Source organism: Garra rufa, chromosome 5 (assembly GCF_049309525.1).
Source record: "Garra rufa chromosome 5, GarRuf1.0, whole genome shotgun sequence".
NCBI classification, from domain to species: Eukaryota; Metazoa; Chordata; class Actinopteri; order Cypriniformes; family Cyprinidae; genus Garra; species Garra rufa.
The window spans coordinates 36,770,424-36,795,838 of NC_133365.1; the positions used below are offsets into that span (position 1 = coordinate 36,770,424).

At 36.3% G+C, this 25,415-nt stretch overlaps 1 protein-coding gene across 1 annotated transcript; it reads right to left on the reverse strand.

Annotated features, from left to right (window-relative positions):
• Window positions 1-740: 740 nt before the first annotated feature.
• cct2 (chaperonin containing TCP1, subunit 2 (beta)) lies at window positions 741-23,559 on the reverse strand. Its single transcript, XM_073840557.1, has 16 exons — window positions 23,475-23,559; window positions 20,418-20,492; window positions 20,267-20,332; window positions 15,528-15,639; window positions 12,078-12,154; window positions 11,890-12,002; window positions 11,613-11,815; window positions 8,510-8,610; window positions 8,304-8,431; window positions 8,116-8,219; window positions 5,191-5,310; window positions 4,924-5,052; window positions 3,570-3,673; window positions 1,243-1,342; window positions 1,021-1,162; window positions 741-931 (listed from the first exon to the last, which is right to left on the reverse strand). Exons 1-16 carry the CDS (start codon window positions 23,475-23,477, stop codon window positions 901-903), a joined length of 1,608 nt encoding a protein of 535 aa, XP_073696658.1. The 5' UTR covers window positions 23,478-23,559; the 3' UTR covers window positions 741-900.
• Window positions 23,560-25,415: the final 1,856 nt, after the last annotated feature.

The window sequence follows — 25,415 nt, forward strand, 5'->3', positions numbered from 1 at the left end:
GTGTTGATTTAACATTCAGCAAACAGACAAGAGATGAAGAAATCTTAGGACACGGGTGCACAAGTGAAACAGTTTTGCTGTAATATTCATCATTTTTAAAAAACAGGGTGAATAGGATTTGTGGAGACTCTAGGAAGTTAAATAGACTTTTTTCCAAGAACCCTTTAGGAACAAGTAAAGAAAATGGAATAAACTGAGATGAACACAATATGTCAGTGTTCTCTAAGTTTAAGCAACTTGAGTGAACACATTGTATTAGAAACGCGTCATTTTTGAAAACACAACTGATTTACATTGCTTTTTTGTAGTGTAAACAGAAGGTACAGTAAAAATGATGTCCATTAATGCCAGTAAATCAGTAACACTTTACAATAAGGTGTCATTTGTTAACATTTGTTTAATGTATTAACTACTATGAACAAACAATAAAAATAGATTAATCATTATTTGTTCATGCTAGTTCACAGTGCATTAACTAATGTTAACACACACAACTTATTTTAATAATGCATTAGTAAATGCTGAAATTAACATGAAGATTAATAAATGCTATAGAAGTGTAGCTAATTCTTAGTTCATGTTAACTAAAGTGTTACCAATAAGTCAAAGAGCAATGTTCCTCAGTATTTTTTCCATTTTCCAGTGCAAAGACCTAAATCAAGATGCATTGAGAACTAACAGGATATAAGGGTCAGAAGTCTTCTTCATTGAGAGACAATTACTCCAGAGACACACTCGAATCAGTCATGACGGTTTTATTGAGTAAACAAAAGGTCAAAGGTCATCGTGCAAAGCAGTAATTTAAACACACCTGACGCTTGGGAAGTGCGACTACACATGAAACTATGAAACAAAGAGCATCGACTTCCTGTCAATAAATACACGGGCTGCTATGGGTGTTCAGCAGGGGTGATGATCCGGCACACGCTTCCTGAAACACATGACGACAAACACACGTTAAACACCATCACAGAGACCCGTGAGCCGCTAAAGAGCTGCGCCGGAGCAGTGGAGAGTCACCTGGGAGCGGCTTTGATGATGTTGTCCACGCGCAGGATCATCTCGGCCGCCTCGGCTGCGCTCAGCAGCACCTGCCTCTTCACCTGGAAGCTCTCTGTGATGCCCAGAGTGGCCATGTCTCCCACCGCGCCCTGGGTCATGTCTGAAAGCACAGGGGTCAGAGGTCAGATCACAGACTCAGAGCTGATGTGATTGGCTGATGTAAGAGGGTGCATATCTTACCCAGGCCGAAGGTGCTCTTGTTGTCCTGGTGAGCGGCTCTCAGCTGAGACACCAGCTCTGCGCTGTCGTATCCCGCGTTATCAGCGATGATGGTGGGCAGCTGCAACACAAACAGTCCTGCTCTTTAAAACTGAGGCTTACATCACATCTTTTTGACCCTGGACCACTAAACCAGTCTTAAGTCGCTGGGGTATGTTTGTAGCAATAGCCAAAAATACATTGTATGGGTCAAAATTATTGATTTTTCTTTTATGCCAAAAATCATTATGAAATTAAGTAAAGATCATGTTCCATGAAGATTTTGTAAAATTCCTACTGTAAATATATCAAAATGTAATTTTTGATTAGTAATATGCATTGTTAAGAGCTTAATTTGGACAACTTTAAAGGTGATTTTCTCAGTATTTTGATTTTTTTGCCCCCTCAGATTCCAGATTTTCAAATAGATGTATCTCGGCTAAATATTGTCCTATCCTAACAAACCAGACATCAATAGAAAGCTTATTTATTGAGCTTTCACATGATGTATACATTGAGATTTATACATCTACATATATTTGAATAAATTAGCTTTCCATTGATACATGAAAATCTGGAATCTGAAGGTAAATATTGAGAAAATCACCTTTAAAGTTGTCCAAATGAAGTTCTTAGGAATGCATATTACTCAGCAAAAATTAACTTTTGATATATTTACGGTAGGAATTTTACTAAGTATCTTCATGGAACATGATTTTTACTTAATATCCTAATGATTTCTGGCACAAAAGAAATATTGATAATTTTGACCCATACAAAGTATTTATGGATATTTCTACAAATATATACTGTGCTACTTGAGACTGGTTTTGTGCTCCAGGGTCACATGTTCACGTAAAACTACAACAAAAAAAACCCCAAGTAAATTTTACAGTTCATTAAAAAGAAATGGCAAGAAACGCATTGAATGAAATATAAAAATTGAACTTTTTAACTGCAGTTTCATGCTACTCCCTTTCTTCTCAAACGAATAAATCAATATTTCATGGGACTTTAAGACTTTTTGTGAATAAAAACTCAGGATGAAGGACTAAAAAAGTGTTTCTTCTTGCATCTGGTTTTATAGTTATGCAATATTAAACAAACAAAAGTGGCATTTTTCCTGAATATCAGCACAATTGTAAATGTGATATTTTAGAAACACTTAAAGTAGATATCATTAAGTGACCAAAATTTGACATGTCTGTTTTTGGTTTTTCCAACAAAATATAACTGCAAGCAGCAATTATCAGGTTTCAAGAGCGGTTTAATCACACATGAAAAAAGACATTACGTAGCAAGCCTGTAACCACCTAAATCAATGCTTTTAAAAAAGCATTTTTGCCAAATCCAGATAGTTTACTAAAGAAATGTTTTTTTATTGTTTATGACTGTTATAGCGCCATCTGTGGTCCGATCTCCTTAAATCTTTGCATGCTTGTTTAGAATCACATGTGCTCAGCAGGTTTGGTGAAGTTTTGAGTTTTCCCTTAGGATTTTGTTTACATTTGGACAGGCTCCTTTTCTAAATGACCCCCTTCCCTTATAGCTTCCCGAGGCTCAATTTAAAAAAAATTCATAATTTGGAGAGTCTAGAGAATTGCACAACATTGTTCTTTCACCAGAGGACTAGGTTTTCTCAATCGTTTTGGTTGACAGCAGTGGTTTTAGAGGCAAAGTTGTCTGGAATGAGGAGTTCTGTCATAAGATACGAATATTGCGTATGTGCAAAAAAAAAATGTGCAATGTACTATTGTTTACGTCCTTAAAAAATGCGATATTCCCCCCCAGTTGCCAATTTCTTACAGACCTTTGGAGCCGTGAGTCAAACAGGCCCATTGAGTTTCATTCTGATAGGCCGTCAACCAATGGTAGCCATGATTTTTGAGATACGCAAATAGTTGAGTGAACAAGTCAACGACACATTTGTAATGATCTCTCGCTTCGTTCACGAATGAATCTGCATTTTGAATGAACTGGTTGAGTGAATGATTCAATGACCCATTCATACTTTCCTGAATGAATCAGCTGTTTTAAATAAATCAGTTAACGATTTTCTTACCTCATTCATAAATCAATCCACGCTCTAGAATGGATCAACTGAATAAATGATGAATTGCTTAGATCCATTGGCGATTTAATATTTTGCCAATTAGTTACGCATGATAAAATTGCAATCGCAGTGCAAACGCCTGAAAGATGATGCACACATTTAATGACAAACTAACTAAACGCCCCTGGAAATCAATTTAGGGGAGTGATATGATGTCTGCTAGTGTGTCAGTGGCCTGGTGGGGATGTGGACGTACCATCCTCAGGGCTTTAGAGAAGGACTCCATGGCCACGGCTTCTTTTCCCGGCGTGCGGTTGGCCAGATCTGACACGGCTTTAGCCATCAGCATCTCTGAGCAGCCTGAAACACAGACCAGTGGTCATTATAACGGCACATTTCCATTTAGTTTCAGTCTTTAGACTAGTTTTCCATTTACTTGTAGTCATATTTGTGACCCAGGAGCACAAAACCAGTCATAATGGTTCATTTTTTGGAATTGAGAACTTTACATCACGTACGAAGCTAGATAAATAAGCTTTCCATTGATGTATGGTTTTTTAGGACAGGACAATATGTGACCTTGGACCACAAAACCAGTCTTAAGTAGCATGGGTATATTTGTAGCAATAGCCAAAAATAATACATTTTATGGTTCAAAATGATTGATTTTTCTTTTTGTAAATGTCGTACTGTAAATATATCAAAACTTTATATCAAAGATTTTTGAATAGTAATATGCATTGCTAAGAACTTCATTTGGACAACTTTCTCAGTGTTTTTTTTTTTTTTTACACCCTCAGATTGCAGATTTTCAATTCGTTGTATCTCGTCCAAATATTGTCTTATCTTAACAAACTATACATCAATGGAAAGCTTATTTATTCAGAAATTTAAAATAACTGACCCTTATGACCGGATTTGTGGCCTAGGGTCACATATACCGAGATACAACTATTTGAAAATGAAAATATTAAGAAAATCACCTATAAAGTTGACAAAAAATAAAGTTCTTAGTGATGTAGATTACTAATCAAATATTACATTTTAATATATTTATGGCAGGAAATTTACTAAATATTTTCATGGAACATGATCTTTACTTAATATCCTAATGACTTTGGGCATAAAAGAAAAATCGATCATTTTGACCCATACAATGAACTTTTTGGCTATTGCTACAAGAGACTCAAGACTGCTTTTGTGCTCCAGGGTCACATTTTAGTCACCTGAATTGTTTTAGTCACAGTCTAGTGTTAGTTGTCTAAATCTCCACAGTAGATTTAGTCAACTAAAATTGAATGGGTTTAGTTACAATGTAACGCATTTATTTAGCATTTCGCTACATTTTTAACTCATATCTTTCTTAGAAAATTGTATGACTTTTATGAATGATTTTAATGTTTGAACACGCAATGTAGACACAGATTGAACTCCAGCAGTTGAGTGATTTCCTCTCTTTCTTTTGTCCAAAACAACTAAATTAGGCTGCTGTCCCTTTAAAACTATATTCACTGGCCATATTCTCCCACCAGTTTGCATTCACTTTAGACGATACTCATCAAAACAGACAACGTAACATCGTTTTGTGTGTATTTCTCTGGCGTACTCACCTCCGCCGTAGACGGTGCGTGTCTCTTTGACGGTCTGAGCCAGCACACACAGAGCATCGTGAAGAGAGCGCTCAGCCTCGTCCAGGATCTGCTGCGTCGCCCCGCGGAGGACGATGGTGCACGCCTCACCTGTACAGGGAAACAGAGTCACACATCAGCGCTTGTTATTGTTGAATTACTGATAAATAAATCAGAACATTTTCCAAAGTGTGCATCTCTACAAACAAACACAGCAAACCTGGAGGAGTTTAAATCAAGGACACTTACCCATGTCCACTCCAGAGAAGTGTATGAGAGTGTCCTCTCCGATCATGACTTCCTCGATCAGCTTGCAGTGGCCGATCTTCACCAGCTCAGGATGGTCAAAGGTGGAGGTGATCTCACCACCTGAACGAGACACAATGCACACATATACTCAGAATCAACAGTCTGCAGTTTTTTTAATATTTCTAATCTATGATAAAGCCTAGTTATGACACTTTTCCATGAAAACAAGTACTTGCTTGCAATTTTAACACTGATTTTATACAAGAATTCAATGAACAAGCAGTTAATATTAAGTGACTTACAATTTGTATATATAGTCAAGACGTATATGAAGTGTTTTGAAAATACATTTCAAACGGATTTAAAACACGTTATTAATGCAGATCTGCAGTGTAAATGCATTCATGCCACATTTGAGCTTCATTAAACACCTAAATTAAATGAACCTAAACACACTTCAGCTGTTTTGTGACCTGCCCAACTCCATCTGCACTGCAAAAAATGCTTTTCTAGCTTAGATTTTTTTGTCTTGTTTCCAGCCAAAATATCTAAACATTCTTGAATCAAGAATTTTTTGCAGTGTGAACAGCTGAGTCCTTAGCCACCTTCAAGAATCGGATAAAAACCACATCTCTTCCATCTTTATTCGACCCTCTATTTGAACTCTAGCACTCTCTATTCAAATTCTATCCTAAAAAATAAAAAAACTTGCTCTTTAAAGTCCATGTTGCAAGTTAAAAAATTTTTCGAGATAAACATATATTCGTGTATGAAAATATAATACAAATCGTTAATGCAGGATTTTTTTTTTGTCTTGTTTCCAGCCAAAATATCTAAACATTCTTGAATCAAGAAGGATTTTCAAGACGAGTAATTTTTCCTTTGTTTTAAGAAAAAAAAAACTAAATTAAGTGAGTTTTTGCTTAGAACAAGCAAAATAATCTGCCAATGGGGTAAGAAAAAAAAATCTTATTTCAAACAAAAAACAAGATTGTTTTTCATACCCCATTGGCAGATTATTTTGCTTTTTTCAAGCAAAAATGCACTTAATTCAGACTTTTTTTGCTGAATACAAGACAATAATTTTTACTAATCTAAAAAATCCTTCTTAATTCAAGAATTTTTAGATATTTGGGCTGGAAACAAGACAAAAAAGTCCTTAGCCACCTTCAAGAATCGGATAAAAACCACATCTCTTTCATCTTTATTCGACCCTCTATTTGAACTCTAGCACTCTCTATTCAAATTCTATTCTAAAAAATAAAAAAACTCGCTCTTTTAGACTAATTTACTTACTGCTTGTTTTATTCCAAACCTTGCTGCATGTCCTGTGTTAGGCTAAATGAGACTTGTCATGACACTTGCATGTTATTGCTCTTTTGTGCATTTTGATTGCCTCCATTGCCCTCTTTTGTTAGTCGCTTTGGATAAAAGCATCTGCTAAATGCCTAAATGTAAATGTAATGCAAAACCATGACTGATTTTCATAAGTGCTGTGTTGCTAGGTAAGAAAATAGTAATCAATTTACATACATTTTTGATGAATAGGATTAACAGAACTTCAGATTATGTACTTTTTAGATGCATTTTAAATAAAGAAACTAGATGTTCATAAGCTTTTTGTGAAATTTGGATAAACTCATTAATCTGTTGTTTATACTCTATATGTTTAACCATTTCAGCCACTTCTGCGACTAAAAAATCCTGCGTGCGACTACGAAAACCATGTTTGTTTGTTTTTTTCTTACCATTTTTGAGGAAGTAAAATGTTGTATAAAATCAAGCAAAGTATATATGAACAAATCCATCTGTAAAAACCTTCAGGATATAGACAGGAATTAAAATGCTCAGCTTGGTGTGTGTAAATGCTCCTGAAGTGGAGATGTATGGCTCAGTGGAGGAGAAAATACTCTTGGGCTTTAAAAATCTGGATTGTAATTGATATCTATTGACACAAATAGATAAAGTGCTAGAAAAGAAAGACTTAACAGTGTGTTTTGGGTGTTTTCTATCCACTAGAGCTGAAAAACACTTTATCAAACACCAAAAAGCCTAAAATCACAAATGACAGGTACATGAAAATCTAGTGTTTTTGCCTTAATCTCAACATTAATTTATGATTTTACTTGCACTCATGCCACCTCTGAGCCTCATTAAACATCTTTCGAGCCATTTCTGTTTCTCTGTGCTACCTCTGTAGTACAAATTAATTTCGCGAATACATATTTCGGTAACACTTTACAATAAGGTTCATTAGTTAAACATTAGTTAATGTATTAACTAACATGAACTAACCATGACCAATACATTAGTTACTGTATTTACTAATCTTCATTAACGTTAGTTAACGGAAATACAGTTGTTCATTGTTTGTTCATGTTAGTTCACGCTGCATTAACTAATGTTAACAAGATTTTAATAATGTATTAGTAAATGTTGAAATTAACATTAACAAAGATTAATAAATGCTGTATAAGTGCAGTTCATTATTAGTTCATGTTAACTAATGAACCTTATTGTAAAGTGTTACCCATATTTCAAATGATTGGTAACTTATTATTGTTATTCTCCTTGTTCTTATTCTACTGTTCTAATTAGAAATTTTAAAAAGCTTATAAATATCATTTTTGAATTTGACATAAAAGATGATAACATTTGAAAAATGCCATTACAAAGGTTAAAAAAACAAAACAAGCTCCTGCAAATCATCTCAAAGAGTGAAATATAACCTCATAATGCGAAGGCTAATTTGTGATTATTGATCAGATGGTGCTCCTGAATTAGAGCCCTGTTAAGGACTATTTCCAAAATCAAATTGAAATAGTTTGAATTATAAATCCAACAATTAAACGTCTGTTGTCTGCTGTTCTGTCTCCACCAATGCTAAAATCAAACCTAGGCCACTGCTATTCAGTATTTGTGTACCTGTGACGAGGGCCAGGCGCTCGACTCCCACGAAATCAGCGTGTTCGATGGCCATCACTCCAGCGGCCCCAAACAGCTGCTCAGGGTAGTTATAGATCAGCTGCCTGAGGAACAACAACAGAACAATGCTCACACATCACATCACATGACCTCAAATACGTCACACGCGTATCCTGAGCTCAGCGCACCTGTTGATGAAGCAGTTGATGCCGTGTTTGAGGATGCGCTCCACCTTCTCCTTCATCTTCTCCTTCTCTGCCATCTCGATCTCCGCCACTTTGGCCGTGGAGTCCACACGCACTCTGGAGCCGAAGATCTGCGGAGACGCGCTAGTGTTACATTACTAATGCTAGCCATATCTGCACACGTGATCAGAGACTGACGGGCGGCGTACCTTGATCTTGTCTGTGTCCATGCCGGTGTTGGCGATGAGGATGTTGGCGTTCTCGATCCTCTTGGGCTGGTTCACGCCGATCCTCTTGTCCAGCAGGAAGCCTGCGAGGAACAGGAAGAGCTAAGATAAGTCATGCCAGTTTCATCAAACCAACTGCATCAATCAGAAATTAAAAAGTAACTGAAGACATTCCTTATTATTAGGCAAAACGACTGAAAAATCTGATTAATATCACTATTAACCCCTATGTGTTGTTGGGGACGTTTTCGTCCACTGTGGGGTGCTGTTGAGTCTCAATTTGGCCATAACGTTTTCAGTGTTAAAGCAAATTTAATAATTTTTTTCTGACAAATCTTACTTTGTCACATATTTTGAGGAAATGCTTTGAAATTTTTCAAAAACTCAGCCGTACGCTCTGGGCAAATTTACTATCCTCTCGTTGTGTTCGTGGATGAAAACATCCACTAAATTAAACTGCTGTAAAAATGTATCAGATAAAGATTTTTTTCCAATTTTTTTTTTTTTTTTTGCATAAATCTCTCAACTTCAGTCCTGTTCAAAACTACTAAATGTTTTGAAATAATTCAGGATTTTGACTCTTTAAATGCCAAGTTCATAAATGATTTCACACAAAAAAAACACGCAAAATGAGTTATTTTCAATATAAAAGGTAATTGTGGACTGGATTTTTTTTACTCTTTTAACAGTCTTGTAAGTGTATTTATGTTTTTGTGTACTCCATGTCGTTCTGAGAGCTGAGGTGCTTATTTTGATTTTCTCAGACGTATCAAGGTGCACAGAGGTCACTCTCTCTCACACACACACACACACACAGTAATATGCCGTTATACTCCATAGAACTCCATGTAAAACTAAGCTTTTTTGTAAAGGCCTATCTAAAGGATTAATGGGGCCAACTGATAATCAACAGTTAAAATTATTAATTGTACCCCTTCCCAACAGGGAAAACCACAAACAATCAAGAATTCATCATTATATGGTGTCATGGCTTTGCAAGCAAAAAATGTGGTTATAATGGAAGTCAATGGGGCAAAAACAGCCACGAACAAAAATTTGAGGTAGAAAAAAAATGAAAATCTGATGCTGCGCCAAAACTAACAATGCATGAAAGCCAATGTTCTTACCAATCTTTCACATGTCCAAGACTGTTAAAAAGGTAAAAAAAAGTCCACAATTACCTTTTATATTAAAAATAAGTCATTTTGAGTGTTTTTTCCCAAATCTGTTACATCGTTTATGAAATTGGCAATTTAAGAGTTAAAATCCAGATTTTTTTTTTTTTCAAAACATTTAGTAGTTTTGAACAGGACTGAAGTTGACTAACAGATTTATGCAAAAAAAAAAAAAAAAAAAATTACAGCTGTTTTTATCCACGGACATAGTGAATGGGAACAATGCACAAGGGTTAATATGACTGAAAGTTTTCACAGTGTTGCTGTTACTAAACTGATGTGGCATGTTTAGTGTGCCAATGGCATAAATAAAATTGAGTGTCAATATGTCAAAGCTTTGCAGAGACACAGCCTTAGAGTCGTTTGGCATCATGCCTCAAAGAGTTTTGTCTATCAACATGAAATGCATAACTTTGTCAGTACAGTCTAGAGAGGATTTGACTTGAAAATCAGAATAAAGAGATATCTGTGTGACCCGAGGAATATCCAGAGACCAGTTCAATTACAATAGGCTAATGCAGTAAAAAGTTAACATTTTTGGAAATGTTATTATTAATGGTTAATGAATGGTTTATTACTTATGACCAGTAGGTGACGCTGTTTCCAAATTGATGTGGCGTGGTCAGTGTGAGGAGACAATTGGCAAATACAAAGTTTGGTGTAAATGTCAAAACTTTGCAGAGATCCAGCTTCTTTCTAGCAAATTCGTTGATGCATTAAATGAAAACCCATTTGTATAACATGACGAAATCCATAAGTTTTGACCATCTGAAGATGATCCGAGGCAAATTTGGTGAAAATCGGACCAATAGCCTAGGAGGACTTGGCAAAAGTAGGTTTTCAACATTAATCAAAATGATGGACAGGAAGTTTGGCTGACATTGTCCATCTGGTATCTATGCTGTCAGCATGACCCAAAGAACATACTCAGATCACTTTCATTACAAATATGCTAATACATTCAAAAGTTATTAGTATTTTTGCTTATAACTTATTGGACCACAAACTTTTGAGTACAATCAGGGCATGGCGTCAAAGACACATACTGCGTTTCGCAATGATACGCCAATGCGTTCGTAAAATATAACATTTTATGACAAAATTAAAAATGGTCAACAACCCAAAATGGCTTACATGGAAAAATTGGGTGCCAAATCTAGAGAGACCAGTTTGTGATCTTTGGCCGAATCACGCAGACGTTAAGCAAAAAGGTAAATTTTTCATATCTCCTGACAACTAGATGACCTCAGATCATGTTATTTTCACATTCACTTGTGTGCGCCCTTCGTAGAATTTGTTGGCGCATTATTCAAGAATGGTTCAACTAATTATCTTGAAATCCATAACTTTCTGCCAGCATGGTCTGAAGATGATCTGAGCTAATTTTGGTGAAAATCAGACAACCATCTAGGACGAGTTTAAAAAAAAAAAAGGTTTCAAATTATTAAAAAAAGCAAAAAAAAAAAAAAAACTAAAAATTATGATTTTTCTTTTACATTTTGTATGTTTGACTTGGCATGAGCCAAAGAATCAGAGGAAATTTTCTTCTAGACCATACGGTTCAAAAGTTACTAGCGTAAACATGAGTGAAACTTTGGACAAGTGGTGGCGCTAGAGAGTTTGAGTTAAAGACTTCAAACTTGCTATGGTTAATGATGACACTGTCCTCTATCAGTGTGCCAAACTACACAACTTTCCTGCAAGCGGTTCTATGGCTGCCACAGACTCAACAGCAGAAGAAAGTGAAGAAGAACAGGTCTAACAGATACAAGAGATGCCCTCACAGCTTCAGTTCTTGGCCCCTGATAATTACAAATATTCGCTTTTATAGATTAACTTTAGGTAACCATTTAATTTGAAACTAAACATGCAGCACTGGATATGATGTTGAACGTGTGTGAGGTTCAGACCTTCGTCCAGGTAGGAGTCTGTGAGGCTGCCGCCCAGCTTCTTGATCACATGAATGGCCTCCAGGTTGCCAGATCCCCTGAGTCTGAGCACGGCCTCCACTGCCAGCTTGGCGAAGTGATCCTTGTGGTGCGTCAGCAGCTTGGAGGAGAGCGTGGTGCGTGCGATGTTCAACAGATCCACTTGAAACTTCTGCTCGTCGCTCCTGCGGATACAAACGCTCAGATTCAACCACGATCTCCGAGACTCTGACACACAAACAGCAGCTCCGCTCATTACCCATGATCCACCGCCCCCTCTCTGAGCGCGTCACGCGCCACCTGAGTGGCCTTCCTCCAGCCGGAGATGATGATCTGAGGATGGATCTTCTTGGAGATCAGCAGCTCTGCTTCCTGCGGCACAACGGTCACACATTAGACACCAATCATGAGGCTTTCAGACTCTGTCAAGAGGTTAAACTCTCATACCCTCAACAGCTCCGCCGCCAGAACCGTGACAGACGTCGTGCCGTCACCGACCTCATCATCCTGAACCTTAGACATGTCTGGACACACAAGATAGAAGAGGTTAAACACGTCTCTTTTGATCACCAAGGTTGCTTTATCATTAAAAATACAGCAAAAATTGAAATATTGAGTCGTCTACTGAAACGCTATTTAAACTTATTATTATTCTTCTGAGACTAAACTTTCTGACTACTGCACCTCCTTGAGCTTTAACTATAAACTCCAGACTCAGGCCAGATCTGAACGACTGACTCCAGTTGATCCATCTTTTCTGATCTAAATCACGCTAACAATATGCTAATCATGCTAGAAACATGCTAGCAACTAGCCAATCGTGCAGAATCATGCTAACAACTAGCTAATGATGCTAGTATCTAGCTTATGTTAGAAACATGTTAGCAACTAGCTAATCATGCTAGCATCTAGCTAATCGAACAGAATCATGCTAACAACTAGCTAATGATGCTACCAACTAGCTTATCATGTTAGAAACATGTTAGCAACTAGCTAATCATGGTAGCAACTACATAATCATGTTAGAAACATGTTAGCAACTAGCCAATCGTGCGGAATCATGCTAACAACTAGCTAATGATGTTAGCAACTAGCTTATCATGTTAGAAACATGTTACCAACTAGCTAATCGTGCAGAATCATGCTAACAACTAGTGCTGGGCGATATGACGATATATATCGTGGGGACGATAGAAAAGTGTCTATCGTCCTATTTCTCTTCTATCGTTTCTATCGTCTCTAACCTAATTTGATCAATTACTAAAGAAAATATTGCATTAAATAGGCTATGACAAATGTATGATAGTGTCTTGTTGCTGTGCAATGCATACTCTACCCTATAAGTGATAATCAAGAATAAAAACGAACTTTTTCACAAAGAAACTCCGTCTTGTGCGATGTGACGCTTTACGTTGTTGCGACATGCTTTAACTCGTGAGTGCTTAGCCTAAAGATGGAGACGCAAGAGGTTGAAGATGAATGCCCGGATCGAGTCGCAACAAACTGAAACTGCTACGCAGGCAGCAGACAAGAAGTACTTTTACCGACACGTGGGGGTACGTCAGTGATTTTGTTGCATTTTGGCTTCAAGAGCTCCGACACGGAGCAGAAGACAGTCATGTGCAAACTCTGCCAAAAGACCGTTTCCGCGCCCGACGCTGACGCCTGTTTCACGCCTTTCACACACATACTTCGTCTGCAGTGCGTATGCGTTGCGTATTTTTTTCCGCACCCATGTTAACGGATCAGATCGTTCACACTGCACGCGGTTGCTGTCCGGCAGTGCGTTCCAGAAGCGGTGCGTTTGCAGCAGTGGAGCGATCCTTTCGGCACAGAGTCTGTTTTTGCTGCGCTGCATGCGCTGAATTAAAGTGACAGCGCATTGTTCGCTGTAAAAATGAACATGGATTGACACGGAAATGTACCATAAATGCAGTCTACTGTGTTTCACAGTCAACACGTGGCTTTTTGGCTAGGTTTAAAATAGTGCAGTTTTAAATAAACAAGGCAACATAATAGATGCACTTGTCCAGGTAGAAAAGTTCTTTAAAATATGGGTTTTATTTAATACGAAAGAAAGGCACAGAGAGCCGACTGCTTGTCTGCGGTAAGTTTAAATTTAAAATATTTGTGATAGCCCAATTTCAATATGAAAAGGAAGCTATAGCCTATAACCTATGCTGTGTTTAAATGTGTTGCAACTTGCTTGAGCAACTTAATATACAAATCTAGAAGTCAAGTGCATTGAATAATAGCCTACGTTGTTTATAATACGTTGAGTTTAAACGTGAATATGTCTAGTATTATTGTATTAGTGTTCTGTGATAAAAGTGTATCCCAATGCTGAAAAAGCACGTTTGGATTTGAAATTAAAATAACGGATAAATGGTGTGTTTGTGGTAAACAGCCGCGGATCAGGAACGGACTGCAAACGCGTTCTGTGTGAAAGCAAAACGAGTCCGTGCTGCCTCTGCACCGCATAGGTAACGCACACGGACTGTATACGCACTGCAGACGGAGTATGTGTGAAACAGGCGTGATACTTTATTTTGGTTTGCAAACTTTGCACTACAAGGTTGAAAAATGTTTTGTTTATTTTTTATAATTGAGTGCTTTTCTGCTCAGAAACTTACTATTTAACTATGATGTGGATAAAAAATGTGAAGGCTACTGTAGCTCTACCTCCACCACATCTGTTGTCATTTGATACATTTATATTGCTGCACTAAAATTTATTTTTCTCATTTGTGACAGTTCAGTTAAATGTCACTTCAAATAACGAATAAAAATAAAGTTGCAATAAAAAATTATGCAATGATATTTTTGTCAAACTTTTCAGAGAATAACTGAAAACGTACTTTATTTTGGTATATCGTGATATATATCGTTATCGTGATATAAAATAATCCATATCGTGATACATGATTTTTCCATATCGCCCAGCACTACTAACAACTAGCAAATGATGCTAGCATCCAGCTTATCATGTTAGAAACATGTTAGCAACTAGCTAATCATGCTAGCAACTACATAATCATGTTAGAAACATGTTAGCAACTAGCCAATCGCGCAGAATCATGATAACTAGCTAATGATGCTAACATCTAGCTTATCATGTTAGAAACATGTTAGCAACTAGCTAATCATGCTAGCAACTACATAATCATGTTAGAAACATGTTAACAACTAGCTAATCATGCTAGCAACTACATAATCATGTTAGAATCATGCTAACAACTAACAAATGATGCTAGCAACTAGCTTATCATGTAAGAAACATGCTAGCAACTAGCTAATCATGCTAGCAACTACATAATCATGTTAGAAACATGTTAACAACTTGCTAATCATGCTAATAACTTGCTAGCAACATTCTAACAATTTGTTAATGATGCTAGCAACATGCTAGTAACTTGCTAATCATGCTAAACCAACTAAAAACATACTAGCAACTTGCTTTAAACTTTTAAAACTCTTTATGCTTTTTAACCTTTTAAACTTTTTGTTTTACTTTTTTAACTTTCTGGCCCGGCTTTCCCAAACCAACTCAAAGTGTGTCTTGACAAACTTTATCCACTTGCAACATAAAACATTTGTTTTCTATGTGAATCTGTGCTAAAGTGTAATTTATTCCTGTGATCAAAGCTGTACTTTCAGCAGTTTTCAGTGTCACATGATCATCAGAAATCACTCTAATCTGCTGATTTGCTGCTCAACAAACATTTCTAATTATTATCAATGATATAAACAGTGGTGCTGCCCAATATTGTTGTAGAAACCATCAAATAGTTCCATTCAAAGTTTGTTTTTGATGAAATTATTTGCTTTATCAAGGATGCATTGAATAGATGAAAACTACAAGAGAGTCAAAGATGTGACGGTCGGATGTGAACTGACCCACGAGGACTTTAGCGGCGGGGTTGTCTACACCGATGGCCTTCAGGATGGTGGCTCCGTCGTTGGTGACGGTCACGTTCCCTTCCTTCCCGCCGCTCAGCAGGATCTTGTCCTGTGAGGTCAGAGGTTATCCATTACTGCAGATGTTGTGGTGTTCGTAGGTAGGGCTGCATGATTAATGAAATGCCATCTCTATACTCATTATGTCAGTAAAGCCGGTTCGTGCTTTCAGATGGAGCAGCATTTACTACACAGAGCCGTAGTTCACTGACAGGTTACCAACAAAAAATGCAGACGATATTATTGAGTGACTATGAAATCGAAGAAATTGATTGCGATAATGACAGCTGTTTGCGTAGACACTGGGAGATTGGGCAATCCCCAACCCTTTATGGGGCGAAGAACCATATTTGATCACTTCATCGAACATTTTAAATGGCGTTTGCACGATTTGTATGAGATGGTGTTCAGTAAGCACATGGATTTGTCCCAGTTAATCAACGGATGTTAGTCTACGTCACAGATAGCGACACCATGGCATCTGACCAATCGGAAGGTGTCCGGGGCGTTTCAAACTTCAGCGTGCTTCCGGAATTAGAAAATGCTGATTTACGCTCCTACCTTCTCCCAAAAAAGCGGAAAAAGAATCGAAATGCATAATATGGTAAGTCAATGAAACTCACACATTATAAAGTTGAATAGTTGTGTTATATGTGACCCTGGACCACAAAACCAGTCATAAGGTTTAATTTTACAAAACTGAGATATATACACCATATGAAAGCTCAGTAAATAAGCTTTCTATTGATGTATGGTTTGTTAGGATACAACAATATTTGGCCGAGACACAGCTATTTGAAAATCTGGAATCTGAGGGTGCAAAAAAATAAAAATACTGAGAAAATCACCTTTAAAGTTGTCCAAATTAAGTTCTTAACAATGCATATTACTAATCAAAAATTACATTTGGATATATTTACAGTAGGTATTTTACAAAAAATCTTAATGTAACATGATCTTTACTTAATTTCCTAATGATTTTTGACATAAAAGAAAAATCAATAATTTTGACCCATACTATGTATTTTTGGCTATTGCTACAAATATACCCCAGCGACTTTACATTATACACATTAACATTATACAGTAATCCAGTGTCAAACTTAAACCATTTATTGAAATGAAGAAATAAACTGTGAAAAATGTGTAATTTTGGTCAGTTTTAGTACCTATAGATTGGTGTTTATTATTTCTGCTAAAATAAGTGGTTCCACCAGTACTTTGTGCTATTTTTTTCACTTATTATTATACATTTACAATTTCTGTGAATTTTACATGTTTTCAGTAGATCTGCACTTTTCTTTCACAAACAAATCAACATGGACTTGATACTGAGAAACTTTTTTCTCTTTTCTTTTGCAGCTGTCTACTTAACATCTCTATGGATAGAGGTCAGTTTTTTATATATATATTCTTTTATTTAATGTGTAAATTGTTCCTAAATAAATATTCTATGAATATGTTTTATGTATTTATTTATGCCTTATATTTAAAATGTATAAACATTTTTTGGGGGTAAAAACTACCATATATGGTCACTTCATTTAACCTAATTTTCAACATAAAAACATTTTTTTTTTTAAGTCACAAAAGTTCAAAAGTCTTGTAATAACCTCCAATAACACTCTGGGGTTGAATTTTTGAATTTCCAATTATTTCAAAGAGTGCCCTATAAAGGGTTAATGCTGAGATATATATAGGGGAAAATAGTGTTTTATTCAACTAAAAAAACACAAAATGCAAAAAAAGTTGGTGCATTTTGATATGAACTTGTAATTTATAAAATTAAACTTCTATTTTAATAAATTATATTCAGTAATAAACATGTAAACGAAATCTGTATGATTCTGGATAAATAGAAAAAAATTATTAATGGGAGATCACGATTCTAAAGAAAAAATGGATTAGAAATCTAAACTAAATTTTGTAATTTACTAGTGGTTCTGACAAAATGTTCATTGCTTAGGTCTATATTTGAACAAAATTTAAAAAAGTGAGTCAATGTCTCAATTATTAAAGACTTGTATTGGAATCTCCTGAATGAATGATTCAATGATTAACACTTTTTTTTAAACGTGCAGTTGTCGCTACCTCCTGGAGGAAGAGGAAAAGCGTTACAATACTTTAGTTTTGATGGCTACTGTAGACAATAAGTGTTTAAACCCAAACAATAAACTTATATCCCAGTACTTCTGTTATTTAAATGTCTGTTACAAAGAAATAATGATGATTATGTGGTTAAAAAGACTGTTTGTGTTTCTTTCTGGATCAGATTTGAATGTCTTTAACACCTGAAACAGTCATAATAGACACTGCTGAATCGCTGTCATTCAGGAATAAGATCGCGTGGGTGTTTGAATAGAGATCGTGATATTTTAATGATTAATCGTGCAGCTCTAATGTAAACACTGCTAAATGTCCATCACTCCACAACAAATCCTTCACATTTATCAGTAGAACAGAACCAAGGTCAAAACAAGAAATTAAAACTATTGTAAAATTTTGTACTTTTTCCGCACAAAATGAATACATTTTAACTTGCAACGGACTAAAGAAACATCAAACTAAGATGTGTTTATTTGTACACTTTTTCTTACCATAGGCCTATATGTGACCCTGGAGCACAAAACCAGTCTTAAGTCGCTGGGGTGTGTTTGTAGCAATAGGCAAAAAATACATAGTATGGGTCAAAATTATCGATTTTTCTTTTATGCCAAAAATCATTAGGAAATTAAGTAAAGATTTTTTTGTAAAATTCCTACTGTAAATATATCAAAATGTAATTTTTGATTAGTAACATGCATCATTTGGACAACTTTAAAGGTGATTTTCTCAGTATTTTGATTTTTCGGCCAAATATTGTCCAATCCTAACAAACCATACATCAATAGAAAGCTTATTTATTGAGCTTCTATATGATGCACACCTCTCAGTTTTGGAAAAACTATAATATGAATATGATTTAATGCACTTTTGCCTATTGGCTAATTCTGTTTTTTGCATTAAAGCCCCTTTTCTCGACAAAAGGTGTTTTCAAACTAATTTTTGTGACATTGAAACTATCAATATAGAATTTATGTGCTAAAGTTATGCGGAAAAACACTTTGTCGACACTTAAATGGCATTTCCATCAACTAACTTTTGAAGCGCCAAATATTTTTTCTAGGGCTGTCAAAATTAACGCGTTAATCGCGCGTTAACGCAAATTCATTTTAACGGCACTAATTTTATTAACGCGCGATTAACGCAGCGCGCATTTCTGTTTGACCCACTACCTAGCCCATAGTTAAAGAAATGGATGCAGTGCTGCCAACCTAGCGAAAAGTGTCTAGCAACAATACATAAACACATAATTGGACAAACCCAATATAGTTTCTGAGGCTCTTCGGTTTTGCTGAACGTGCGTGAGGTCTCCCAATGAATGCGCGCGCACCTCCCTCTCTTCATATCTGCGTCTGCTCTGTTCAGCGAGCGACAGTGGAGCAGCGCTTTCGGTTAAAACAGATGTTATGTTCATTCCAGTGCTTGAAGTGGGCCGGTACGCAGGTACTTCTGTATTTTATCCTTTTGCGTACACCGGCACTTCTGCCATATTTAATGAATGCAAGCGGAGTCGGGCTACGTTAGGATTGTTGCTGTGGGGTTGATGCGTAAAGCCACATACGAGTATGCACGCGAAAACGGCGTATTAAATGCACGTCAAACACATGCATAATTGCATATCATATGTACGCCAAAGTTAATTTCAGCTTGTTAATAGCACGCCAAATAGAAACAGAAAGTCGTGCTAGTGCGCATTTGCATGAGACCAGGCTCTCCAATCAGTACATTATAACCAAAACAATACATTAAAACATAAAAGAAGCAGGTTTTTGGGATCACATAACTTTAAATGGCTAAACTCCTAAAAAGTCAAAGGATCCTGAAGGCATTCAAACAGGAAGTTAAAAACAACGATAATAATGCAGGGAATAGTGACTTATGTCCAGATGCCGGTAATTGATTCTTTTCAGTGATTGAATCATGATCATAATTCAGGATTTTTTTTCAGTTATTATTTCATATTACTTTGGTTGTCTGATAACAGAAATATTACATCAAAACAATGGAAACAGTTTTGTTGAGAACTTGGCTGCATGAAATGACAGTATGTGGGCACCTAGAGGCAAACAAATGTAATAATAAACGTAGATTTTGCATGTTCAGAAGAAGTGAGCTGCCCTGTCCTGCAAATAATGTAAACAGGCTTGTGTAAGTAAATTGCTCAGTGCAAAGAAAGAGAAGTAATGGGAACCTGGTGTTTCTATGTTCTTTTTTTCATGTGTCTAATAGACATGAACAAGTTATTTGAAAAACATCTATGACATTTGAAACAAGTTAGTCTAGTCAAGTATGGTTTTACTGATAATAAACACATATTTGCTTAAAGCATCCATGCCAATGTTGATTAGAGTATTAAAAACTTTAAAAAGTGTTAATTTAAGGTACATTTAGAACAGATAAAAATGTGCGATTAATCGCGAGTTAACTCAAGACAACCATGCGATTAATCGCGATTAAAAATTTTAATCGATTGACAGCCCTAATTTTTTCGCATAAAGTTCTTGGATGGACACCTGTCTGCGATTTAATTTCGATTTATGGTGCAATCCTAATTGTGAGTGAGGTGCGAGTCGTACCATTCCCTTGGGTCCCAGAGTGCTCTTCACCAGATCTCCGATCGCGATGGCGCCGATGAAGGACGACTGAGACACACAGACAGAGTCAGACAGTCAGACCGATGACGGGGTTATGAATGATCTCGTATTTATGAGTGAACGTGACACTCACCAGACGCGCCGTCTCGGCCTTCTCTTCATCCGCACCGTGTCTGAAGATGCTGACGGGAGCCATCGATAAAGACGCCTGCAGGAACAACAGATCATTAGATACATTATTTGCATGTGCCTTAAATGGCATTATTTGGTCGGTGTGCTGTTCTGGCATGTGCTTCATGAGAGCAAAGTTTGTTCAGCTCAGCTTCTCACGTGACAGATGAAAAAAGAAACAGACTCACTTGTGACAAAGCTGAGATGCTTATTTTTGTAAAAAAAAAAAAAAAAAAAAGTATTACTTTACTTTTGAAAAGCCAAAAATAAAAGTCTGTTCTGTTAAGAATGATTATTATTATTTTTAGGGATGCACCGAATATTCGGCCACCGAAAATTTTCGGCTGAAAATGGCCCAAAAGTGCATTTTCGGTTTTCGGCCGAAAGACTTTTATCACTGAAGCAACACGGCCGAAACAGTATGTTGGCGCAAACAGAAACCGCAGCCTGCACGTGTTTGTCTGAAGCAACACATCTGCGGTGTGGACGTATTTCAGTAGATCTGAGAAAGACCCACAGATAGCGATTTGCAAAACTTGTAATGCCGAAATTTCAAGAGGGGTGTGTCTGCAGTCGTGTGTGCAGCCAGTGATGAGAGCAGAGACCGGCGCATTGCGCTGAGTCAGCTTTCAGTGAGTGAAAAACAATGGCTTTACGTTGGTGTTACGTCACAACATTTTAAAGATATGCCTTTTCTATATACTGTATTTTTTCTAAATATTTATGTTTTAAACCGTGGAGGTGAGCCAATGGATATCACACAAGCAACGTGAAAACTGCGCAATATGTTAAAGTGAAAGTAAAAACTGACAGTGCTTTCAGCATCTGACATGCATTCTCTCCGAGACAATGAGAGACGATTATACTTCATATGCTGATATTAATTTAGTCCCCTACTATTGTGTAAGGGTTGTTTTTTGAAAGACTTAAATAAAGATCTTAATTTGATGAAACTTCAAAAGGCTATCCATTGAATAAATATGAGCGCTGCATGTTTCAAAGTCATTTGCTGCGCTGCTTTGTGTAATATTATTCTGACAGCGCCTCCTGCTGGAAGAGAAACACATAGAGTTGGAAATGTGAACTGATGGATAATGTGTTATTTAAACAAAGGCAGTAAAATATATGTTAAGTAATATAATACTTGATTGATAATAATTGTTTAAATTATAACTGATTTATTCTTTGAAACTTTAATATTAATTTATGCAATTGCAATGCCTTGATTTTAGTCAAATTAGTACACAGTCATAGCCATAAATGCAATGGTACTAATAATTGGCATAATTGTTTTCGGTGTTTCGGTTTTCGGCCTTGGTTTCCTCTTTTTCGGTTTTCGGCCAAGAATTTTCATTTCGGTGCATCCCTAATTATTTTACATTAAAATGCCTGTTGGCTTACTGTTTTACTTTACTAAAAGCATGTTTTACTTATTAAACTGTATTTAATTTCATATTTTTTATTTATTATTTAATTTCAGATGTCAGATGCTATTGATTCAATAGCCAAAGCCAGTTTGGCCTGTTAAATACTAAATAAACATGTTGTTTATGTTGTTTACTTGCATAACTTCTTGTTTTTGAAAAAATCGGAAATCGGTATCGGCCAGCTTGCTTGTAAAAAATCGGTATTGGAATCGGCCATGAAAAATCATGATCGGTGCATCCCTATTGATGAGTATATATCCTTTAAAAAAAAAAAAAAAAAAAATATTTGACTGATCCCAAACCTTTGAGCAGCAGTGTCTGTTCAGACTAACAAATCCTTAACTTTGAAATCAGTCTGACCAACTTTTTGCATTTTACAAAGAAAAATTGGATTCAAAACACAAATACAAAATGAAAATATTGTTAAAATTGTTAAATGTTACTGATTTACCTCTAAAAACTGATATAAAATATATATAAATATATATTCACAATGTAGATGCAAGCAAAATCTTTAATAGTTATCATCTTACTTATCCAGCTGATTGATTACATTCATAACATAATTGCATTTTTTGTATGACAAGTTTTCTAAATTGTTAGGGTTAAATATGCAAATGAGCCATTATTTAATAAAACGTGTGCTCATTTGAATACATTTCTAGCACAAACACTGAATTCAAGTTAGTTTCGAAAAGTCTTTTCAAATTTTTTTTTGGACATATTAGAGTCATAACCTTACTTTTGGCTCTCATTTTGTCACGTCATAATTCAGAAAACACTTAAAACAGGGAGAAAACCATTTTTTTTAAATCATTTTTGGAAGTATAAAATGTTGTATATAATCAAGCGAATCATATATGAACAAATCCCTCTGTGAAATCCTTCAGGATGTAGAATAAATCAAATAATAGGTCAAGTTTGGTGTGTGGAAGTGCAAGATTTATGGCTCAGTGTAGGAGAAGAATAAATAAATCTGTACTGTGATGGAAATCTATAGACACAAATAGATAAAGTGCTATAATAGAAAGACTTCACAGTGTGTTTGGGGTGTTTTCTTTCCACTAGAGCTGACAAAACACTTCATGAAACAGCAAAAAGACCAAAATCTCATAGAAAATGAGCGTTTCCGACTCTTACTTTGCACCATTTCTGTCCAATAGCTTATATACACACTTAATATCCAGATCTCACTAATGTTATTTTGATAAATTGATAATTTCTATGATCATTATATTGATGTCAGCGGTAGATGAGTTTATGTTAATGAGCCAGAGAGACTCCGCCCTCCTCAGAAAACACTAGAAACTCCCAGAAGATCCGCAGAAACACATCTATCCCACATTAAGACTAACATCTGCACATATAACCTCATATAAACGCGGACACAAACACAAATATATATGTGAAAGTCTGCTGATGAAGCGGCTAGTCTCATTGTTCCGACGCATGTGGCGCACAAAGCCCGAATAAAGCGTGAATATCGCCGCAGAATCACACAGAATGACTTTAACAGATACACGAGTCTGTCCACAGCGACTCTCACTCATTATAAACTCATTCAACTAGGATTTAAACACGTTACTGCTCACCATGATGATGCTAGGATGTGTTGAGGAGAAGAGCACGCCACCGGAAGAACGGACTGGGGAACAGCCCTACAGATCAACTGCTTCCTGTCAGAGAAACACGTTATATAGTAAAAGTCCCTTTATTTGATTTCACTAGACTAGAATGAGCGATCGTTTAACATCTGAATTGGTAATACATAATTACTTTATAATAACAATAGCTTTCAATAATAACCATACTTTCAAGATTGCGGAACTTTACTAAAATTTGCGCACTTTGGAGTCCCGTGACTTTTATCTGACGTTACGCATTAGACGAACAAATGCGGAATTACGCATTTACGCATTAATTTTATTTTGTTGTAGCAACCAAAAGATTTGTATATTTAATAAAACAGTATCATCATTTGAACTACAATGTCACAATTTGGAATCATATATATTGTTTTTATCGTAATATTATTTAAATAGGAATATATAAACACCTACATACTGTACAAAAATAATAAAAGAATAATACTGTTCTGTTACATGTTTAACCGTACCTTTATTTTGACAGGTTGCCGTGAAGTTTCAGTGTATAGACCAATTATCTGTTTGTAAACATCCGGGATGCGCGCGCATCTTGGTTGCAGAAAACCCGGGAGACATAGCGTTTACGAATAGGAAATTACACGGATATGGTACAAAACAGTTCGATTCTAAATTATTATAGATTATTTTGATTAATGTTATTTAAAAAATGTTTACCGCATATTACAACAGCTTGTCACCCAACGATAAGAATGGTTATTCAACGAAATTAACGTTAGTGAGTGGGATTGCTCTGACAGATCTGTTTGCCATAGATGTAATCGTGTACCCAAATCAAGTCAAGTGCAAATTACATGTATAAAGCATGCCTCAACAGGCTTCACAACACAATGCAGACATACAAAAACGATCAATGTCTAACAAATTAATTTAAAAACACGATGTGACATTACTTGCCATAAATTCTCTGAATTTTGATGCCTGCAATTTCATCCCTCTTAGCAAATAAGGAGACAATATTTACCTCAAATATTTAAGTTTTGCTTTGCCTTTGTTTATTTCACACTGGGTTGAGTTGAGTAGGAAAAGACAGAAGTGACGAATGGATACCGATCTCCTGTACAAAAAGTGTATTCTAACGTTAGTGATTGACAGTAGGATAGTTCGCTATAACTTGTCAACGTTAGTAGCCAAGCTTACGAGACTAGCCGTGTAACTTTACCCACTGCACAATACAACATTTTCACGGTTGTCTTTCCTTCATTTTCTGATTTTTCTTTAGGGTTTTACGCTGCGTTCCAGGCAGGTTTTTTAACTCGTAAAGCAGGACTTCAAATCACGACTCACATCTTTGTAGCATTCCAGGCAAGTCACCCCAAACTGCCTGAGCGCATTTATTATTATTACATTATTATTAATTTGTTTGCAATGTTATATTGTCCTAAAGTCTATTTTTCACTGTGTACCTCTTGCATAAACACCGCACTCGTAGGTGCTGACATAGTGGTTTCGCGGGCTATGTCACGTCAGAACTCGGAACTGGGAGCACATCGATCTAGTACGAGTTCACGAGTGGGAAGTCACGGGTTTGACTGTCGTTTGGGTGCACTTTCACTGATAGAAGATCGGAAAAACACGAGTAACGGGTTGCCTGGAACGGGACATTATAGCGGTTTCCGGTCGTCTTTTGCAACCGACATGCGCAGTTGAACCAGCGTGACGCGTGTGTGACGTAGGCTGATAATTGGTCTATACAGTATAATATGATGCTAGTTTTCTTAAATGAAATGGTAAAATTGACAAGTGACACTCACAGCAGCTTTGGAGATTAAGTTTATCTGTTCATGTCAGATGCAAAGGCCAAAAATTACTGGAAGCGTCACGCGTGCTTCAGTATGCGTGTAGTAAAAAAACACGACCGCCATTCAT